This window comes from Phaseolus vulgaris, chromosome 7, assembly GCF_000499845.2.
Source record: "Phaseolus vulgaris cultivar G19833 chromosome 7, P. vulgaris v2.0, whole genome shotgun sequence".
NCBI classification, from domain to species: Eukaryota; Viridiplantae; Streptophyta; class Magnoliopsida; order Fabales; family Fabaceae; genus Phaseolus; species Phaseolus vulgaris.
This window is the reverse complement of record NC_023753.2, coordinates 28,556,860-28,574,442: the sequence shown is the minus strand read 5'-3', so window position 1 is coordinate 28,574,442 and position 17,583 is coordinate 28,556,860. Positions and strand designations below refer to the sequence as shown.

The window sequence follows — 17,583 nt, the reverse complement described above, 5'->3', positions numbered from 1 at the left end:
TCAAAGGCATTGTCCATACAGATGATGCTCTGTGTGATGGATTGAGAAACAACCTTGAGAATCTAGGAAACAACCAACATATTGGCTCTCTGCCATGTTGAAAACAATGAGTTGGTATGATTGGGAGGTTCTATGGTTCCATCAATGAAACCTATTTTATTCTTTGAAATTAGGCTCATTTGAAACAAACAAGATCAATGATAATAGTTTGGTCCCTCGAGAATAATAGGGACAATGAGAAATGAAGATTATCTGATGAATTAACATGGTAAGGTGAACAAAGATCTTGTGATGGATCAACAACTTCACCCATGGATAAATGTAGCAATCAAAGCTCTACAGAGATGAACAAAAAAGAAAAAGGAAGACAAATGATATGAGAATGAATACCTCTTTTTAATTTTCTATTGAAATCAAAATAAATGGTCTGGATATACAAACAATACACTCATTATAGGTATAGTTAAATAGAGAGAATGAAAAACAAAGAGTCAATCAATAAGTACTAGAATTAGAACAAACAAAATAAAGGTTATACATCTCTATAAAAAAACAACTAAGAATTAGAAAAGGACAACACTAATATTAACATCTTTTTCCGTAACTCTTGATTCGATATCTTTAAAACCCTTCTAATTAATACCAAGTATTATGGACTCACATTGAAATTTTGATTGAATCTCCCATTCAACAATCACTCGACTCGTGATACTATATCGTTCAACACAATGTCAATAATACACATGTTAGTATTAGTTCAAAAATTCTCAATTTGTACAAATACGTCTTTCAAATTCTTCAACTCAAGTCAATACCATTTTGAATATTGTAAAGCAACACATATATTAAGAGTTTGTGTATATCATATTTATCCATCAAAAGAAATTATCTAAAGACAATCATCACGAGACTAATTCATTGATAAGTATCTAATATAAGATTTTGGAATTTTACATCAATTCTTATAATAAACTTAACCTAATTTCATTTACCTTGAAATTCTAAATTATTTTTTAAAAAAACTAAGAAATCCAGACTTAGTTATACGGAACCTAATTCAATGATCACATATATTATTACAAACTTATACTAATATACTATTTGTGATATATCTATTTAGATGAAGCACATGCAATTACTATTCTCAACTCATGAACTAAAGACGAAGATAAAATATTTGAGAAAAAAAAACTTATTTAAATGAAAGATTTGTTCGATTAATGTTGACTTAATATTGCCAGTGTTCAAGATAATATAAAAAAATTGCATAATTTTCATTTTTTTTATAGAGAATACAATTTAGAGAAATAAATATTTTATTAGAATTTTAGGTTTTTTATTTACGATCTTTATAACATAATATATTCATTTATTTTAAACCCATATCTCTAAACTTACAAAATGTAGTCTTTGAAAAATTAAAAACTATTGACAACCTATTACCTTAATTTACTCAATCTAGATATTTTATTTTTTAATATTTATTGGTGCTGTTAATTTATTTTATATACTAGTTACCTATAAGAAAAAAAATAAAAATTCTGTGGCATAACATCAACTTGCAGAATTTACACAAAAAACATCCAAAAAAGAAAGAGGAAACGTGCAAAAGCCGGGCCCATCGAGCAGAGATTTTTTGAGAAACTTATGGTGTATGATGTGCCGTTAGGAGCTTGTAGGGCATGAAAATTATGACACGTGGACCATGGGAAGTCACAACTCAAATCGTATGTTTCTAACGGCCCAGATAAAAAGTGGAAAAATGAACGGTCAAGATGAATATGAAGTGGCAGCGTAGGTGAGACTGAAGACACACTAAAATATTACCCAACATATGTTGAAGAAGAGACAACATGTATGTTTTCTCATCCCGCAGAATGATGATTCCTTCAATTTCGGTAGTTTTCGGTTCAAACAAATGGATCACGTAAAACCACTTTTATTTATTTTTTATTTTAAATTTCTGGTACCACTCAATTATTCAATTGGGGAAAATCTTTGGAATTTCTGGCTCTGGTGGGGATAAGTCGATGGGGGCGTAAGTGAAACAGAGCCAGGAAAGGAGAGAGTTTTGGTTTCCAAAACCTCGTTTCTCTCAACACAGAAAAATGTTGCAGAAACTGTGTTTAATGGCTTCTCATGGATGCCCTCCGGGACTTGCTTTGCAGCAAGAACTGCCCATGGTTGGCTGCACCATTACCAAGGTAAGAATCTGGTTTATGATTTGGTGGTAGCAACTTTTTATGTACTTATGCCCTAATCCTTTAGGTGGATCTTTGAATGAAAAAGGTTTTTTTTTTTTACTTTATCATCCATATTTTAACAATTTGTTAGTATTTATGAATTGCTTCTTAAAATTTCTTAGTTTATGAATCAATGAATAATTTTGTGTATTGAAAATCCTGCTGGAGTTTTTTAGTGATGGTCCTGCTAATCAGTGCATTCTCTTCATTTTTCTTCCTTGAATTTTTGTGTAAGACAGGGTTGTCTACCATTATTGCCTTCTGTACTGAAACCAGAAATCATCAGATATGGATCCCCGCTAAATCCATTTCAGTCAACCATACCCCAAAAGGAGTGGTTCGGTTCTGATCAGCTTGTCGACGTGAACTCGACGACTCAAAGGCCCATGCTTATTGGTGTTCAAGGTGTGCAGGCAGCTCACTGAGTTGTATTTGATCCAACTATTTGATTGCTGACTAGTTCTTCAATGTTACATGATTGATTGCTCTTCCAACTTTTCTAGCTCGTAGCCGCATAAATACTATTTGTTGGTGATGTAATAACTAATAGTCCTGTAAATACTCTTTCAGTTTTGTTAAAAAAGGTTGTATGTAAGTGTGGATGTCTTGGGCCTGCAGTTGAACCCCCTGGCAAACAATCACGAGGTACAACCAGACAGAACTTTTGAGGCACTCCCTGTAGCATGGACAAATAAATATGTTGTAATCAGTAGTTAGATTAGATCATAGACTGCACTAAATCTTCGCAACTATGAAGGTTCGGGTGTATTGGGAACAGGGTTTGAGAGTTGAGAGATTACTCCTTGTAATTTTCATTGATCATTCATATCAGTGAATTTTCACTGTTTTGTTGGAGGATGTAAACCTATTGTGTGCTGTAGGTTGAACATTATTGATTTGTTCTTTTAGTGCTATGGTGGGTAAGCACAAGGTATTCCAAGAATGGAAATCAAGGTGCCAGTAACAAGCTTGATGTCTAAGAGTGGCAAGCAGAGGCTCAGTGGCCAACATAGAAAATTTACCTCCAAGGACTTTTTTCACCCTACCTAAAAGGGATACTGCTCAACTAGCCTCTAAGGGGAAATGTATTTCCTTGGAAAGAGATGGCTGCCAAGCAAGGCTACTAGTCAAGGGAGATTGGAACCCATCCACATGGATCATTGAATGTGTACCCGATTCGAATAGTTTCTTCATTATGTGTTATTTCTCTCAACTTACACTGTTATGAACAGCTTGTGTTTGTCTCTTTTGTATTGGTTACGTTTCATTCTTTCACATGTTAATTTAGTAGTCAAAATGTTAAATCTGGTGATCATTTTTCATGTTAATTTAGTGGTGAAATGTTAAACCCGATGACCAAAAAGACTACAGTAATACCTAATCACTGAAGGTTGGTTTTCTTTCTCAGATATGATGCATTCTAGTTGCTAGAATGATGTAAGTAATTGGTGAGAAGATGGTGGATTTGATTATGGAGCCTACATTTACTTCTGTGATGAATGTTTATTGTCTTATGCGATTAAATTTGTGTTTTATGCCACGTCATACTAAGTAATTTCCTTAATTTCGGTGGCAGGAACTTATCCAAGCCCAGTACATTTTGGCTTTGGCATCGTTGAACAATGCACTCAGCAGGATAAAATTTTTCAGTGCATCAGTGCTGAAGCTGGGATAGGTGGAGTACATATATCTTTGTTGTCTGACTTGGTGGATTTGCAATTATCAGGCATTGATGAACCTCAAAAACCATTGACACCTATTATCCCAAAAAGCAAATTTTTCATCCCAAAGCTTTTGCTAGATATTTTTCAAGATTCGGCCTTTAGTTCAAAGGTTAGAGTTCATCCAGATGGTCAAGTCACTTTTATGGGTACTGCAATTGAGATGAAAGATCTTCTTTCTGTAGTTTCCGACTCGTACTTATTACGGAAGGGTGAAAAACAATTTATGCTTGTCCCACATTTCAGCAGGTATACATATTATTTGGAGCAGTTTAATCGTCAAATATTGATCACATGAAATTCTAAATCTTCTGGTTAATTAGAATTACATTTTCATAGTAAAACAGAATTATCAACATTTTGTGTGTAAATAAAGACTCTTGTTCTATGGATTAAGTAATATTTAATTAGATTTTCGATGTCAAAATTAAAAGTTTGGAAAATATATGTTTTTAAATGTGTGTTCTTCTTTGATGTATTGGAAGATACTGGAATTTTTGCAATTTGCATGATTTAGCCTTGACATTGTTGACTCTGTTGTTTTGCATTCATGAAAACTACTTCAAGAATTTTATCCATAAATGTGCTAAATTGACAATTTAATCACCTTACGTATCAGGCATGGTTAATGTATGGTCGAGACCAAGTTGTAGGCCTCTCGGTATATTCTCTAATTAAAATTAGTTTCACTTTGTTAATTCATGTAGTAATGGTTGACATTGGTTACGAAGGTGATATTCAAATTTTGATTGGAAACCAAAAACAAAAGCCCATAAATTTTGTTCTTAATGAAGTACATATTTCTGGCTCTATGAAGAATTACTTACCATAACTTTTTTTTCTTCAATTTCATTGGAGAAACTGCTATAAGTTTGGGAACTTTTATATAAGTTAGCTGAAATTTGGTCAATGTGAAGACAAACTTCCTTCTTCACTTGTTCCCTCCACTTGTGTGTGAGCGCATGTGCATGTATGTTTGAAATTGTTTATTTATACTAATTTAATTAATGCACTTATAGTAACTGTTAATTTTTGCGGAATAGTTCTTTTTAGTTTAGATGACATTTTCAGAAACTAATAAAAGAAAAACAAATTATTTCTCTAAGATATGCTCTTCTAAAATAAACACTAATACTTTTGTCTTCTAATTCTGCAACAAATGTAAAATCAATAAATACATATATGGTAATTAATATTAGTTACTGAAGTTAAATTATTTGCTTTACTAGTTTGTGAATAGTGATTCCTTGAATCAACTGATTTTCAAACTTTTGATGTTGCAATTAAATTACTTTTGTAATGAACTTTTAAAATCTCCATATTTAACAATCTATTTTTGTTTGTCTTTTACTGTTAATTTCTATGTGCAGGATGAGTATCAAAGAAGTAGAAGTAAGAAGTCTTTCATCCTCGTTGGATATTCATTCTACATTGACTGTTCCTTTGAGGAGGTATGCAAATATGTTTCCCTGAAAACTTGCCTCTTTCCTCCTGACTTTGAGATATGCAAGATATACTTGTCTAGGAGTTACTTTTATTAAAATAATAGTTCATAATCATTCTGTTCTCTATAAAACAAATGCAACTTTGGTCTCAGGGCTTTTCATTTCATCCCTGTTATGCATTAGGTTTCTCCCATGCTATGACCTATGTGGATAATCCAGTCCACAAACTGATTTTTCGAATAGGAGTCTGATAAGGGAGAATTATCTTCTCGTAAAACTTCTTTAAATGCATATAGACTCATGTAATTTTTCAATATCATGAAAGAGGAATTATGTTCTATAGTTGAGCTGCATTATTGCTTTCATTGATGCTGACTGTTTCTCTCTCTGGTTGTGGATACTCATAAACGTATTATGTTGTTGTTTTTCTTTTGCAGTCCTGAGAAAGTCAAAGTCAAGCCTTCACAAAAGAAGAACAAGAAAGTAGCCAAAGAGAGGGATCTCTTCAAGAAGAACTACTTGCATGCATGTGAAAGCCTTCTGTCCTTAATGGTTGACAAGAGGCAACACCGCAAAACAGCAATTCTCTCCCTCAAGAAATCTGGCCCTGAACTTCCTGAGCTCCTTTCACAGTTTTCTGTTGGCATTGCTGGTACTGGTCTTGCTGTCCTGCTATCTGTGATCTGTATGCTTGCCTGTGGAAGGGGGATTCCCTTTTGTGCTTCTAAGCTCCTCAACACAGGGTTTGGATTTGGGCTGGTTTGGCTATCTTGGGCAGTTAATAAGCTAAGGGATACCATTGTTGGCATTAATAAGAATGGTGGAAAGCCAAGACCGAAAGATGAGGAAATAATTCGAAAGGTCGACAAGAGTCTAAGAGAAATATACTTCAGATCCGCTGCTTTGCTGGCAGTGGCAGTGCTAAGGCTTGCTTGAGTACTATCACTGTAGAAATGATCACATCGAAATTGAAGTGCCGCAAGTGTCACATGCCCACACATTGGAACAATCATTATACCTGATCAATTGGACGTCCATGGCCAAGGCTTTTGGGGACGTGATAGCAAAACGCCATCTTGGTTTCAAACCAAATGAACCTTTGCTTGATCTTGGAAGCACATGATTGTGGATGACTTGAGCAGCACTTGGATGCTGTACTTTAGGTAAGGATAGTATATTGTTTCATGAACCAAAGCAAGCAACATACTTGTTTGCTTGGTATTTGGGCGGTAAGACAATTGTAAAGTGTAATGTGAAATTTTGCAATGAAATACTGTTTTGGTGAAATTGTTCAGGTTGTATATCACTGCGACCAAATGATGCATATCTCTTTGCATGAAATATCTCTGCAAAAGTATTCCAGCTCCCACTATCTCATTCTGCAAAAGTCATTATGTGCACCTTTAAATGGGAGTATAATTCCACAAACTGGGATCCATATCATATGGACCAATATACTGAATGACCAATGTCTAGAAATTTCCTCAACAAAAATGTTTTATTAACACCTTATGTCACTAACACAGACTTGACACCACTTACGTGGCACTAATTGACGCAAAACGCAAACGCAAAACTGGTTCCTCCACATATATTGGTAAATGCAAAACTGGTTACCTGTGTGTCTATAAGTGGTTACCTATGTTACGTTTATGGTCACCTACTCTTCATGAAAAAAATCAAATTTTTTTAATAAAAACCATATATTACATCGGTTAGATGATTTAACCGATGTAAAAATAATATATTATATTGGTTAGATGACTTAATCGATGTAGGTTTCTCCACATATACTGGCACACACAAAACTGATTACCCATGTGTCTGTAAGTGGTTACCTATGTAACGTTTATGGTCATCCACTCTTTATGAAAAAAAATCAATTTTTTTTAATAAAAACCATATATTACATCGGTTAGATGGCTTAACCGATGTAAAAATCATATATCACATCGGTTAGATGACTTAACCGATGTAGGTTTCTCCACATATACTGGTTACCTATGTGACGTTTATGACCCACCACTCTTTATGAAAAAAAATTCAATATTTTTTAATATGAGTCATATATTACATCAGTTAGATGACTTAACCGATGTAATATGGGTCATTCTGAGTAAAAAAAAAAACATTACACTGATTGTTTCTAAGAACCAATGTAATATATATTTTTTATTCTATTTTGAAGCTCGCGCTGCTCATTCGCGCGCAATCTCACTCTGTCACATCATTGTCACGTCTGCAGCGTCAAATGTGTGTCATGGGCAGAGGGTGTCAATATATCAAGACTCTTTATTGAAAGAAGACATCAGAATGCATCTCCATTTAGCTCATGCTATAATGCTGGTGCCACTAACGTTCATCACATATAGGAGTAGTCTTCGATAAGATGTCTGAACTAAAACACAGAAAATTTTTGGTGTTTTTACTTGCTAAAATCTAGTATTTAAGAGAGTAACATTGATTGTTTAAGATTCTGGTAGCATTGATGTTAAAGAGAAATTAATTTCTATGTTCAAAGCATATCTCATATCACATTTTGTTTGGATACCGAAAAATTTGTCTCATTTTTTATGTATTGTTATTTTATACTCTCAATTAAATAACATTTATCTTAATTAGTTATTTAAAATAATTATTATAAATTCAACACATTAAGCGCCACAATTTATTCTTAAAAGACATTTTCATTTCATTGTCTTCATAAATACGTTTTTTCTTTTTCTTTAAAATTTAACAGATTAATTTTAATATTAACATAATGTCAGTGTAAAGATGCTTATATGACAATTAATGAGTACGTCATAGTGAAGTTTCTTCTAATCTAGTGGATTCTAATTAAAGTCTATCGACTATAAAGTAAGTTTTCGCAATCAACTAATGTATAAAAAATAATTTGTTTAATTTTTTTTTTTACAAACTAGTTGTATCTATATCCATAACTTTTTTATGCAACATCTATAACTTCATTTTTTTTTATGATCTTGTGAAAATTTTAAAAATAAAGTAATAGTTAATGTTATGTTAAAGTTTTGATAAAGCGAAAAATGAATAATAATAAGAATGTTGTTTTGAAATGGCAAATAAAAAAAAAAGAGAAAGGTATACAGCTGTATATGTTGACGTGTATGGATAAATACATATTTTGTGAAATATTATATTTAAGTCAGTAACAGTGTTCACTCATGCTGTTGTAGCACTATATTTCTCCATATTTTTTTCTACAAGTTTATAAAAAAAAATATATGCCCCTTTTACAGTATATTTTATTTATCAATTGTGTTAACTTTTTTATATTATTAACAAATAATTAATTCATATACCAAATAATTATCAATTTTATTAATAATTAGCTTTATAAGGGATTAATTGATTAAATTTAATAGTTTTTTTTTACGATAATTTGACGCAAGGGAATGTTTTTGATTTTGAGGTAGGAAAGGAAGGAGCCCATAGCACGCAGGAGCAACACTGTCCTCATCTTTCTTTTGCCCTTTCCTTCACTTTACTCCTTGCATCCAATTCCAATTCTCTCACTTTTCTCCAATTCATTTTTCCCTACAACAAATTAAAAAAGCAAACTTTTGAAGCCCAACACACAATCAAATCACATATTCATTTCCCAATCCCAATTTCCTTTTCAATTGAAGCAATGGGTTTGGACGTTTAGTGTTGGAAGGATGAAGATGATTCCTTGGGGTGGCCTCAGTTGCTGTTTGAGTGCTGCTGCTCTTTATCTTCTCGGCAGAAGCAGTGGCAGGTATACATCCATTGCTTCCACTTTGAATTGAATCACGTTTGCGTTCTGCCGTTCTCGAACAATACGTATAAAGCTTCATTTTTTATCTGACAGGGATGCTGAAATTCTTAAATCCGTTACGAGGGTCAATCAGTTGAAGGAACTGGGTTTGTGTTTTTTTTCGGGAACTGAATCCTCTATTGTCCGCATATTTGGTTTATTCTATACCTGTGCAAGTTTAAATTTTGTTGTTGTGGCTTTGAATAACATGATCTGAGTCACTAATCGTTAAATGCATTGTGGTTTCATAAATGACTGGTGGAACAGTATCTAGTTTTAATGTTTTTTTGCCAATGACCATTGGGGTTTGTCACTTTTGCAAGTGGCATGACCAAAACAGTGTATACAAATGCCGGATAACCCTCATTCCATGAATTAGGTCTTGGGGTTGAGTTTGATTCAAACTCAAATTTTGAGATGATTTCATAGCCGATCTTAGTGTTTATTATTTGGCCTATCTTAGTGTTTATTGTTATGCTTATCGGGATATCCATTATGGGGTTATTATTGAATCATACACAGCTGTCCATATTTGCAAACCTTTTGCTATATTAATTAGTAATATGGCCAAAATAGCGTATGCTTTGGAAGTTTAGTTAGGACTAAACCTAAATTTTAAGAGGGTTGTTTCAAATGCCTTGTGCTGCTATTTGTAAATTGGTAGTTAAACTGGTTGAAGAAAGCTATAGATGATTCTGTACAAGTGTTAGGTAATTCCATGCAAGTTGATGGTATTGTAGCATAGGCAAGTGTTAGTTGCTTTAGATTGGCCTTATTTGGCTAGCTGATAATCATTGTCATGATATGTTCATCCTTCTTGTTTTGCTGTTTGTTGCAAGCGAGATACTTTTTTAGTTATCATTTTGGAAACAATGAGTTTCTGATTTCACATTCATTTTATGCTTGAGACACTATCAATATGATATTGTCCTCCTTGATATGTATTCCAATTAGTACTTGGTATTAAAAGCAAAATAAATTTACATTTCTATGGTGCAGAATAGATGAGGCTAGATGTTCTTTCATTGCAGTAGAGTTTACTAGATAATTTGTGATGTTATGGTTTCTGATCATGCGTGGAACTCCTCACTTTTCAGCTCAACTGTTAGATGCCGAAATATTACCCTTGATCGTTACAATTTCGGGAAGAGTTGGCTCTGAAACCCCAATTAGCTGCGACTTCAGTGGTTTAAGAGGTGTAATAGTTGAAGAAACAGTACGTATAAGTTAACCATGAATATCTCCATTTTATAAGGGCATTGCTTTTTTTTTTTTATCAGCAATAAGGGCATTGCTTATGCCATCTTATTCCTGTGTTTAATATTGAAAATGTTTTACATTTTTTCTTTTAGGCAGAACAACATTTTCTTAAACACAATGATGCTGGTTCCTGGATACAAGATTCTGCTTTGATGCTATCAATGAGTAAAGAGGTTCCTTGGTATCTGGTGAGCATTTTGCCTCTGTTGAGTCTGTTCCTATAATAAAATGTTTTTTTAACTTTAAATTATTGTTATTATTTCTATCAGACTCATAGGATATTTATTTGTTAGAGTAATCTTTAACCTTATTAAGTGAACATTCCTCTCCTGCTGCCAATTATTAGAACTGATATATATATATATATATATATATATATATATATATATATATATGAATGAATGAAAATCAAATTCACTTGAAGTAAATATTTAGGATTACAGTTCCTTTGTGTTTATATATTAGGATGATGGGAGTGATCGTGTGCATGTGGTTGGAGCTCGGGGTGCCACTGGTTTTGCATTACCTGTTGGAAGTGAGGCATTTGAAGAGTCAGGTCGGTCACTTGTACGTGGAACATTGGATTATCTCCAAGGTCTCAAGGTGGGAGTCTTTTCATCTATCCAATCCTTTTTGCTCCTCTCCCTCAAAAAATAAAAGATAAATTGAAGCATTGAGCTGCTTATTTTGTAAACTGACATACTTGATATCATGCTTTTAGATGCTCGGAGTCAAGAGAATTGAACGGGTACTTCCTGTTGGAACTTCCTTGACTGTTGTTGGTGAGGTAATGTAATTAATTTCAAGAACATGGCTACTTACTTTCTCAATAGTCAAGAGTGTCATTTCATTACAATTGGTATTAGAATGGTTGCATATTATATAGGTAATGCTAAAAGATATAGCAGGAGTAATACTTGCCCTTCTACTTGCTGGAACAATCATTTCACTAAACACATGCTTAAGTGATTCCTGAATCCTTGTGACTTGAATGCACAAATTTTAGATTGGAAAAACTTCTAGTAGATTATTTGATACATTTGAAGCGCAATGAACTCTCCTTAGTTTTCTAATTCATTTCATAGGCATTGCTGTCTCTCATAAAATCAAACACATTACAGCATATGTTAGAGTAAAAAACTATCCCTTTCTATTTTCAATTTGTCAAGTCTAGTTCATTTTTGTGCCTATAAGATATTAATCCTTTACTGTTTCATTTTTTTGAATTTAATTTTTATCTTTATTGTCAGGCTGCTAAAGATGATGTTGGGACCATTCGAATTCAGCGACCCCACAAAGGACCATTTTATGTCTCTCCCAAAACAATTGATCAACTAATTGCAAATCTAGGGAAATGGGCAAGGTTGCTTTACAAATGTCTGGATGCCTGTTGAGAGTTTTGGTGTATCATATTTTTTTATTGACTAAATTTTCTTATTAGGTGGTATAAGTATGCCTCTATGGGCTTGACAGTGTTTGGTGCTTATCTGATAGCTAAGCATGCTATTCGGTTCATATTGGAGAGACGGCGCCGCAGCGAACTACAAAGAAGGTACTCATTACTAGTGATTCTTCTCGTTAGTGGTAAATAACCAAAGGCCATTGAAAGCTTTTAATTAGGAAAAGAGTGATACGACGTTGTTTTAATTATTAAGAGTTCACCTCTCAACTTTAGTGGAATTATTGCCACTGTTCTATGCACCTGTCTTATTTTTAATTGGTCTTAACAATTTTATCCAGGGTTCTTGCTGCTGCTGCTGCGAAGAAGTCAGGACCAAATAATGATGGTAAATTTATAGCTCAATTATATTTATGTTTGCATCGCCTATTTCAATATTTACTATAAATTTGTGGTTCTTTCTCAGTTGAAAAGGCCGACAGCTTATCAGATGTTGCTAAAAGGGATCACTTAATGCCGGATTTGTGCGTAATATGCCTTGAACAGGAATATAATGCTGTTTTTGTTCCGTAAGCTATCAATCTCATCCTCGCTTATTCATTCTAAATTATACAAAACAATGTTTGGTAGCCAAAAATATTATTGTTAGCCTATATTTGAAATTTAGTTCAAGTTTTACAGGCAAAATTAAAAAAATGCAACATTGCAGAAAACGTTTCCCTTGAGTTAACCTCCTACCAGTGTTCTGTGTGGAAGCTTTGATATTATTTGTATCATATTAATTATATTTGATTATTATATACTATATACACACTATTTGTATATGGATGCTACAATCATTCAAACTGAGATGTTCAAAAGCAGAGTTATCTATTTAATTCCATACTCTATTGAAAAGCCCTCTAAGTTTTATGTTATGTTATCAGGTGTGGACATATGTGTTGCTGTACAGCTTGTTCTTCACACTTGACCAATTGTCCTCTTTGCCGGCGGCAGATAGAGAAGGTTGTCAAGACTTTCCGTCATTGAGTATGAGCATACATAGAAGCCCAACTAAAACAAAGTCACTTTAGAATGAGGAATTGTGCCTTAAGAATCCAAGTGCAACAAATTTGGTCACTGTTCATTATATGATTTAGCACTTTTTCATCGTCTATATTTTTTACAGGCTTTGTCTGCGAGCAATTATGAAACCAACGGCCTTTACAGAAATATCTACACGGTTTTGGCATCGAAACTTGTAAATAGTTATCAGAACAAGTTATGTTACTTCAGTCTGTATTATACTTTTCTATGTATTATTTACTATGTATTATACTTTTTGTTGAATGATTCCCTTCAGATGTGGTGTGAAAACAATTTATTAATCATACCAGGAGCTTACTGTATCGAGTTCTTAACTTGCGTATGCAGATGGTACTGGATTGTTGTCTTTGTAATCACTAGTTTATCAATGATAGTGACATAAATTCTCATTAATGAACATCATTTAAGCTTTTGTAATTTTGAATAAATTTTAATCAGTAAAAACTGTGTTAGTGTTCCAGACGGAAACTAATTTTAACTTCTACATATTTTTCATAACCATTGTTTAATGTAATGTGACGTGTGCCTACATTTGATCACTACGTCACTTTAGTTTGTGTTCTTTGTTATCTTCTGGGGTGGGTACAAAAAAGTGAAAAAAGGGTTCTTTAGCGTGTTTATTTGAACTAAATTGATGGCCATACTGTGAACAAGGTTCGGAAGTTAGGAATATATCCTCGGCTTTCTAAAGGATGGTAAGCAATGTTCATCAGTGATTAAAAGAATAAACGGTAAATTAGGGAATATTTTTTTGTGAGTGGAGAACTAGAAAGCTTTTAGCGTTGAGAATAAAGGAGTAAAACTACATTTTAGGTCAATAATTTGTGATTCTTTGATTCACAAAACTCTAATAATGAGTGACTTTCTTTGTTCCTTGAAGGGCTTGAGAAGTCGAAATTCTTTTCTACCTGAGCCCGACAAACCGTGAGATTGTTATCAGAGCTACCACCCCGTGGTACAGAATCTGGCTAGAGGCCACAAATCCTGTAAAAAACATCAGAATCACAAATTATTTTTCCTTTTTTCTACAATCATCACAACAAAATTTTAACCTAAAATGTTTTCTACCTAAACCCTTTATCTCAAGTTTGACTCTAGTGAGTTTACAAAATTCACTGTCTGATTTTTTTATTTATCCATCTTATATATAAAATTATAAATAATTTATTCTGTTCATATACTGATATATTAACACATTTATATGATTATGAGATTGCACTACTGGAAATGTTATAGTTATCAATGACATGACTAAAATAATGTCTATTAGTAAATTATAATCCAAACATGAACTAACTTTAAATGTTGAGTCAGCAAATTTCAAAGTCTTATGAGGCAAGGGTGTTAAAAAATTTAGACTAACAATGATACAACTAAAATAATGTAGACAAGTGTAAGATAATTCTCTTTTATAAACCAGCTTTTGAAATTTAAGTTAAATATTGTAAGGTTCAGCATTACCTTCAAGCAATGCAATCCAATTATTAGACTTCATAGGTAGTAACTTTGGCAAGAGTAGAGTCTCCCTTTTTGTATAACCAATACAAAGTTAATTTAGCAAACATTAAATAACATATAAAAAAGCTGTTGAAGTTATTTCATTTCCATGTTAAACTTCATTTTTATTAGTTGGTTTGGATGGACTCGTGTTCATGCAAAGAATTGATCCATTACAGTATGAATGCAAAGTTGTAGGCGCAGCCTAATCTTCAAGCACGACATTCAGAAAACTTAAAATGATGAACAAGCACCTGAGAGACAAACTATTAAAGAATTTCCACCTGCTCTCTTCAGATTCTTTTTATAAATCGGAATAGGATTCTGGTTGTTCAAGAAACAATAATATATATTGTAATAGTACCATATTACATATCACATGAACCAGTAGAATCACGTTTGCTGTGAGGGAAGCTTATGATTCTTTGTTGCAACTAGGCTTTGATTATTTCTCCATTCTACTACTTGGGAGACAACTGAATCCTATACCATTCACCAGGTGCAAGCTCCCTTATTTGTTATCTATACTAAGATATCAAATGTGCGTTAGTTTTACTAGTTTATTTCAGCTCTAGGTGGATGTATAATAATTATTAGGGTGAGAAGAAAGTGGTGGGAATTGATCCCTGCCATGGAAACTAAGAAAAGCAACCTCATTAGTAGCTTGTCTAGCTGTTACGAATCTTATCCTAATGGTTCCTTCAATGACAATTGGTTCTCTCAAAGGATCACATTTCAAAAGATATTTGTCTTTATTTTTCAAATATCCTTGCCTTTTCATTTTTCCTTTCCACACTCAAGATAAACGGTATAAAACATTAACACAAATATCATCACCATCAACACCCCACAATATTCTGAGCTTAACCCCATTGAGTATCACACCATGGACAAAAACAATGGCTCAAACTCCTCTGTGTGCAACAAAATCCGTCAAGCACTTGCAAGCAACCTGGCTGTTCGAGCCGTTCAACGCATCACAAGCTTCAATCAAGAACCTAAACCACTCACCAAACATCCAAAAACACCTTCTTCCATCACTAATATTCCTATCCAAAACAAACCACATCCACATCATAAGGCTCACGAAGAAGGATCAAAATCAGGAGCAATTCCCATGAAGTTTGACCACTCAACCCCTAAGGTGAGAAACGGAAACTCAGCAGTGTCAATTGCAGCAAAAGGTGCAGAAAGAGCTAACAAAGGGGCTATTAAAGGTGAACCTCATCCACAGCATGTTCCCATGCAAGGGTATAAACAACATGGTCATGGGGTGCTCACAGAATCACCACAAGGTAAGAAAATGGATGTCAATGACCATTTCAAAGATTTCATTCAACAAACCAGGGAGAAAATGATGAGAAGCATGACGAACATTGGTTGGGGTCAGAACAAGCATGCGGCTGCACCAGATCATGAGCCTCAGCATGGTAGCAACAAAAACGAAAACCATTTTTCAGACTTTATTCAGCGTGCTAGGAAGAAGCTCAGAACTACAACAAACGTTCGAAAGAATAATTACACGAAGAAAGAGTGAGAGTCTGAATATTAAAGAAGCTTAATCAGTAGTATTGCTGGTGTGGTGTGGTAAAGTATGAGTGGATGCAAGCATCATATTTCTTTCCTATATACATACATATATATACCATATATTATATGTTGATGTCTTAATACATTGATCTATATTTTGAATTCAGTTGAATATTCTCTATAAAAAGATGTTCTTGTGTGAATTTTCTTCCCCAGTAAACCCATTTTTTAAAAAAATTACGAAGAATTACAAGTGTTGTATATCAGATCATATAAAATCCACAGAAGAATCTACGCACTACATACTAATGCAGCTATAATTTACACGAGACATTTTGCAAATCAGAACTTATACGAAATATAGAAAAACAGAACAAGATTCCCATCTAGTATACGACAATAGTCTTAAGTGTTTCAGTGATTTGATTATGCTGAAAGATAAAAAGTTTAACTAAAATTATTTCTTGCAAGGATCATACTCCAAAAATATATTTAACAAGTATTTGATTTCATATAGTTCTTCTTTATTTTGTTTCTGTAAATGCAAGTTGTTGATGAAACATTGGTTAAGCTCCGAAATTGAAAAAAAACGTATTATGTATTATAAAAATTAAAAAAGCTTAATTTTGAAAAAGAAAACTAAAACATGTCATATAATATTTTCACAATTCACTTGTACCTGACAGCTAACGATCCTATCAATGACAACAATCTTATATGTTGTAAGCTTCTTATGTATTAAAAATTGTCACCTTTTTCATCTCAGGAGAGTGACTTAAATAATTTCAGCTTACTGAAGCAGAGTTATATTATTGATAACTAAAACAAGTTAATGTTGTTTAATTAGACTATATTGTTCTGTATTGATCACATAGTCTTGGATCCATATTATATATTTTTAGGGAAAAACCTTTTCTAAAGCGAAATTATTTTCAAAGTAAATCAATAAAATTGTACTTGTTCTTAAGTTACTTAGTGAATGCTTTAGGTGAGAAGTTTTCCAGGACCTTTATTAGAGCATTCCGGTTACTGGACACTCAAAATTTTCCTTTATTTATAGAATTCATTCCCCCGCTTTGGGTCTTAATAGATTAATGAAAAACCAACTCCAAAACAACCCTCAAACCCAGATGTAATGTGGCAAAAGGTAGTTGTGAAAACAGGCTAAAATACAAAGGGTTAAATTATGTTTTAAGATATTTTAAAAAAGATTGGCAAAGCTTATTGTGATAAACGAAGTTTTCATAGACGATTTATCAATATAAAACGACAATCACATTTCTAACTTTCACTTTTACTAAAGTCTATTTTACATCCCTATGTATTTATATTTTCTCTCACAACTTCATGATAATACTTATGTCTTTATTTCTTGTTTATTCGATTTATCTGGTTTAAATATAATAGTAACAAAGTCAAAATCAAATATAACATTTCTTGCCTACTTCAAGATATTATCACGAGTAGTAAATATCATTACAAGAAAATCATTAAATAGAAACCAAATTTTATTGACGAAAATAACTAGTTGTTTTAGTGACTAAATTAGAGACCATTTTAGAAACTAAAAAAAAATGATTTCTAAATTAGTTTCTATTGTTGT

The 17,583-nt window shown here is 33.0% G+C and overlaps 3 protein-coding genes across 3 annotated transcripts; all 3 read left to right on the top strand.

The window, feature by feature from the left end:
• The first annotated feature begins 1,814 nt into the window (after positions 1-1,814).
• Positions 1,815-6,696, top strand: LOC137829688 (uncharacterized). The gene is made up of 5 exons (XM_068636563.1): positions 1,815-2,204; positions 2,483-2,648; positions 3,820-4,213; positions 5,335-5,415; positions 5,847-6,696. Exons 1-5 carry the CDS (start codon positions 2,109-2,111, stop codon positions 6,343-6,345), a joined length of 1,236 nt encoding a protein of 411 aa, XP_068492664.1. The 5' UTR covers positions 1,815-2,108; the 3' UTR covers positions 6,346-6,696.
• Positions 6,697-8,599: 1,903 nt separating this feature from the next.
• Positions 8,600-13,255, top strand: LOC137829687 (E3 ubiquitin-protein ligase SP1). Its single transcript, XM_068636562.1, has 11 exons — positions 8,600-9,169; positions 9,263-9,315; positions 10,306-10,424; positions 10,561-10,656; positions 10,934-11,071; positions 11,190-11,255; positions 11,719-11,831; positions 11,910-12,020; positions 12,209-12,255; positions 12,334-12,436; positions 12,794-13,255. Exons 1-11 carry the CDS (start codon positions 9,090-9,092, stop codon positions 12,894-12,896), a joined length of 1,029 nt encoding a protein of 342 aa, XP_068492663.1. The 5' UTR covers positions 8,600-9,089; the 3' UTR covers positions 12,897-13,255.
• A 1,986-nt stretch (positions 13,256-15,241) lies between these two features.
• On the top strand, positions 15,242-16,183 carry LOC137829685 (uncharacterized). Its single transcript, XM_068636556.1, has one exon. The coding sequence runs from the start codon at positions 15,337-15,339 to the stop codon at positions 15,985-15,987; it is 651 nt and encodes a 216-aa protein (XP_068492657.1). The 5' UTR covers positions 15,242-15,336; the 3' UTR covers positions 15,988-16,183.
• The last annotated feature ends 1,400 nt before the right edge of the window (positions 16,184-17,583 follow it).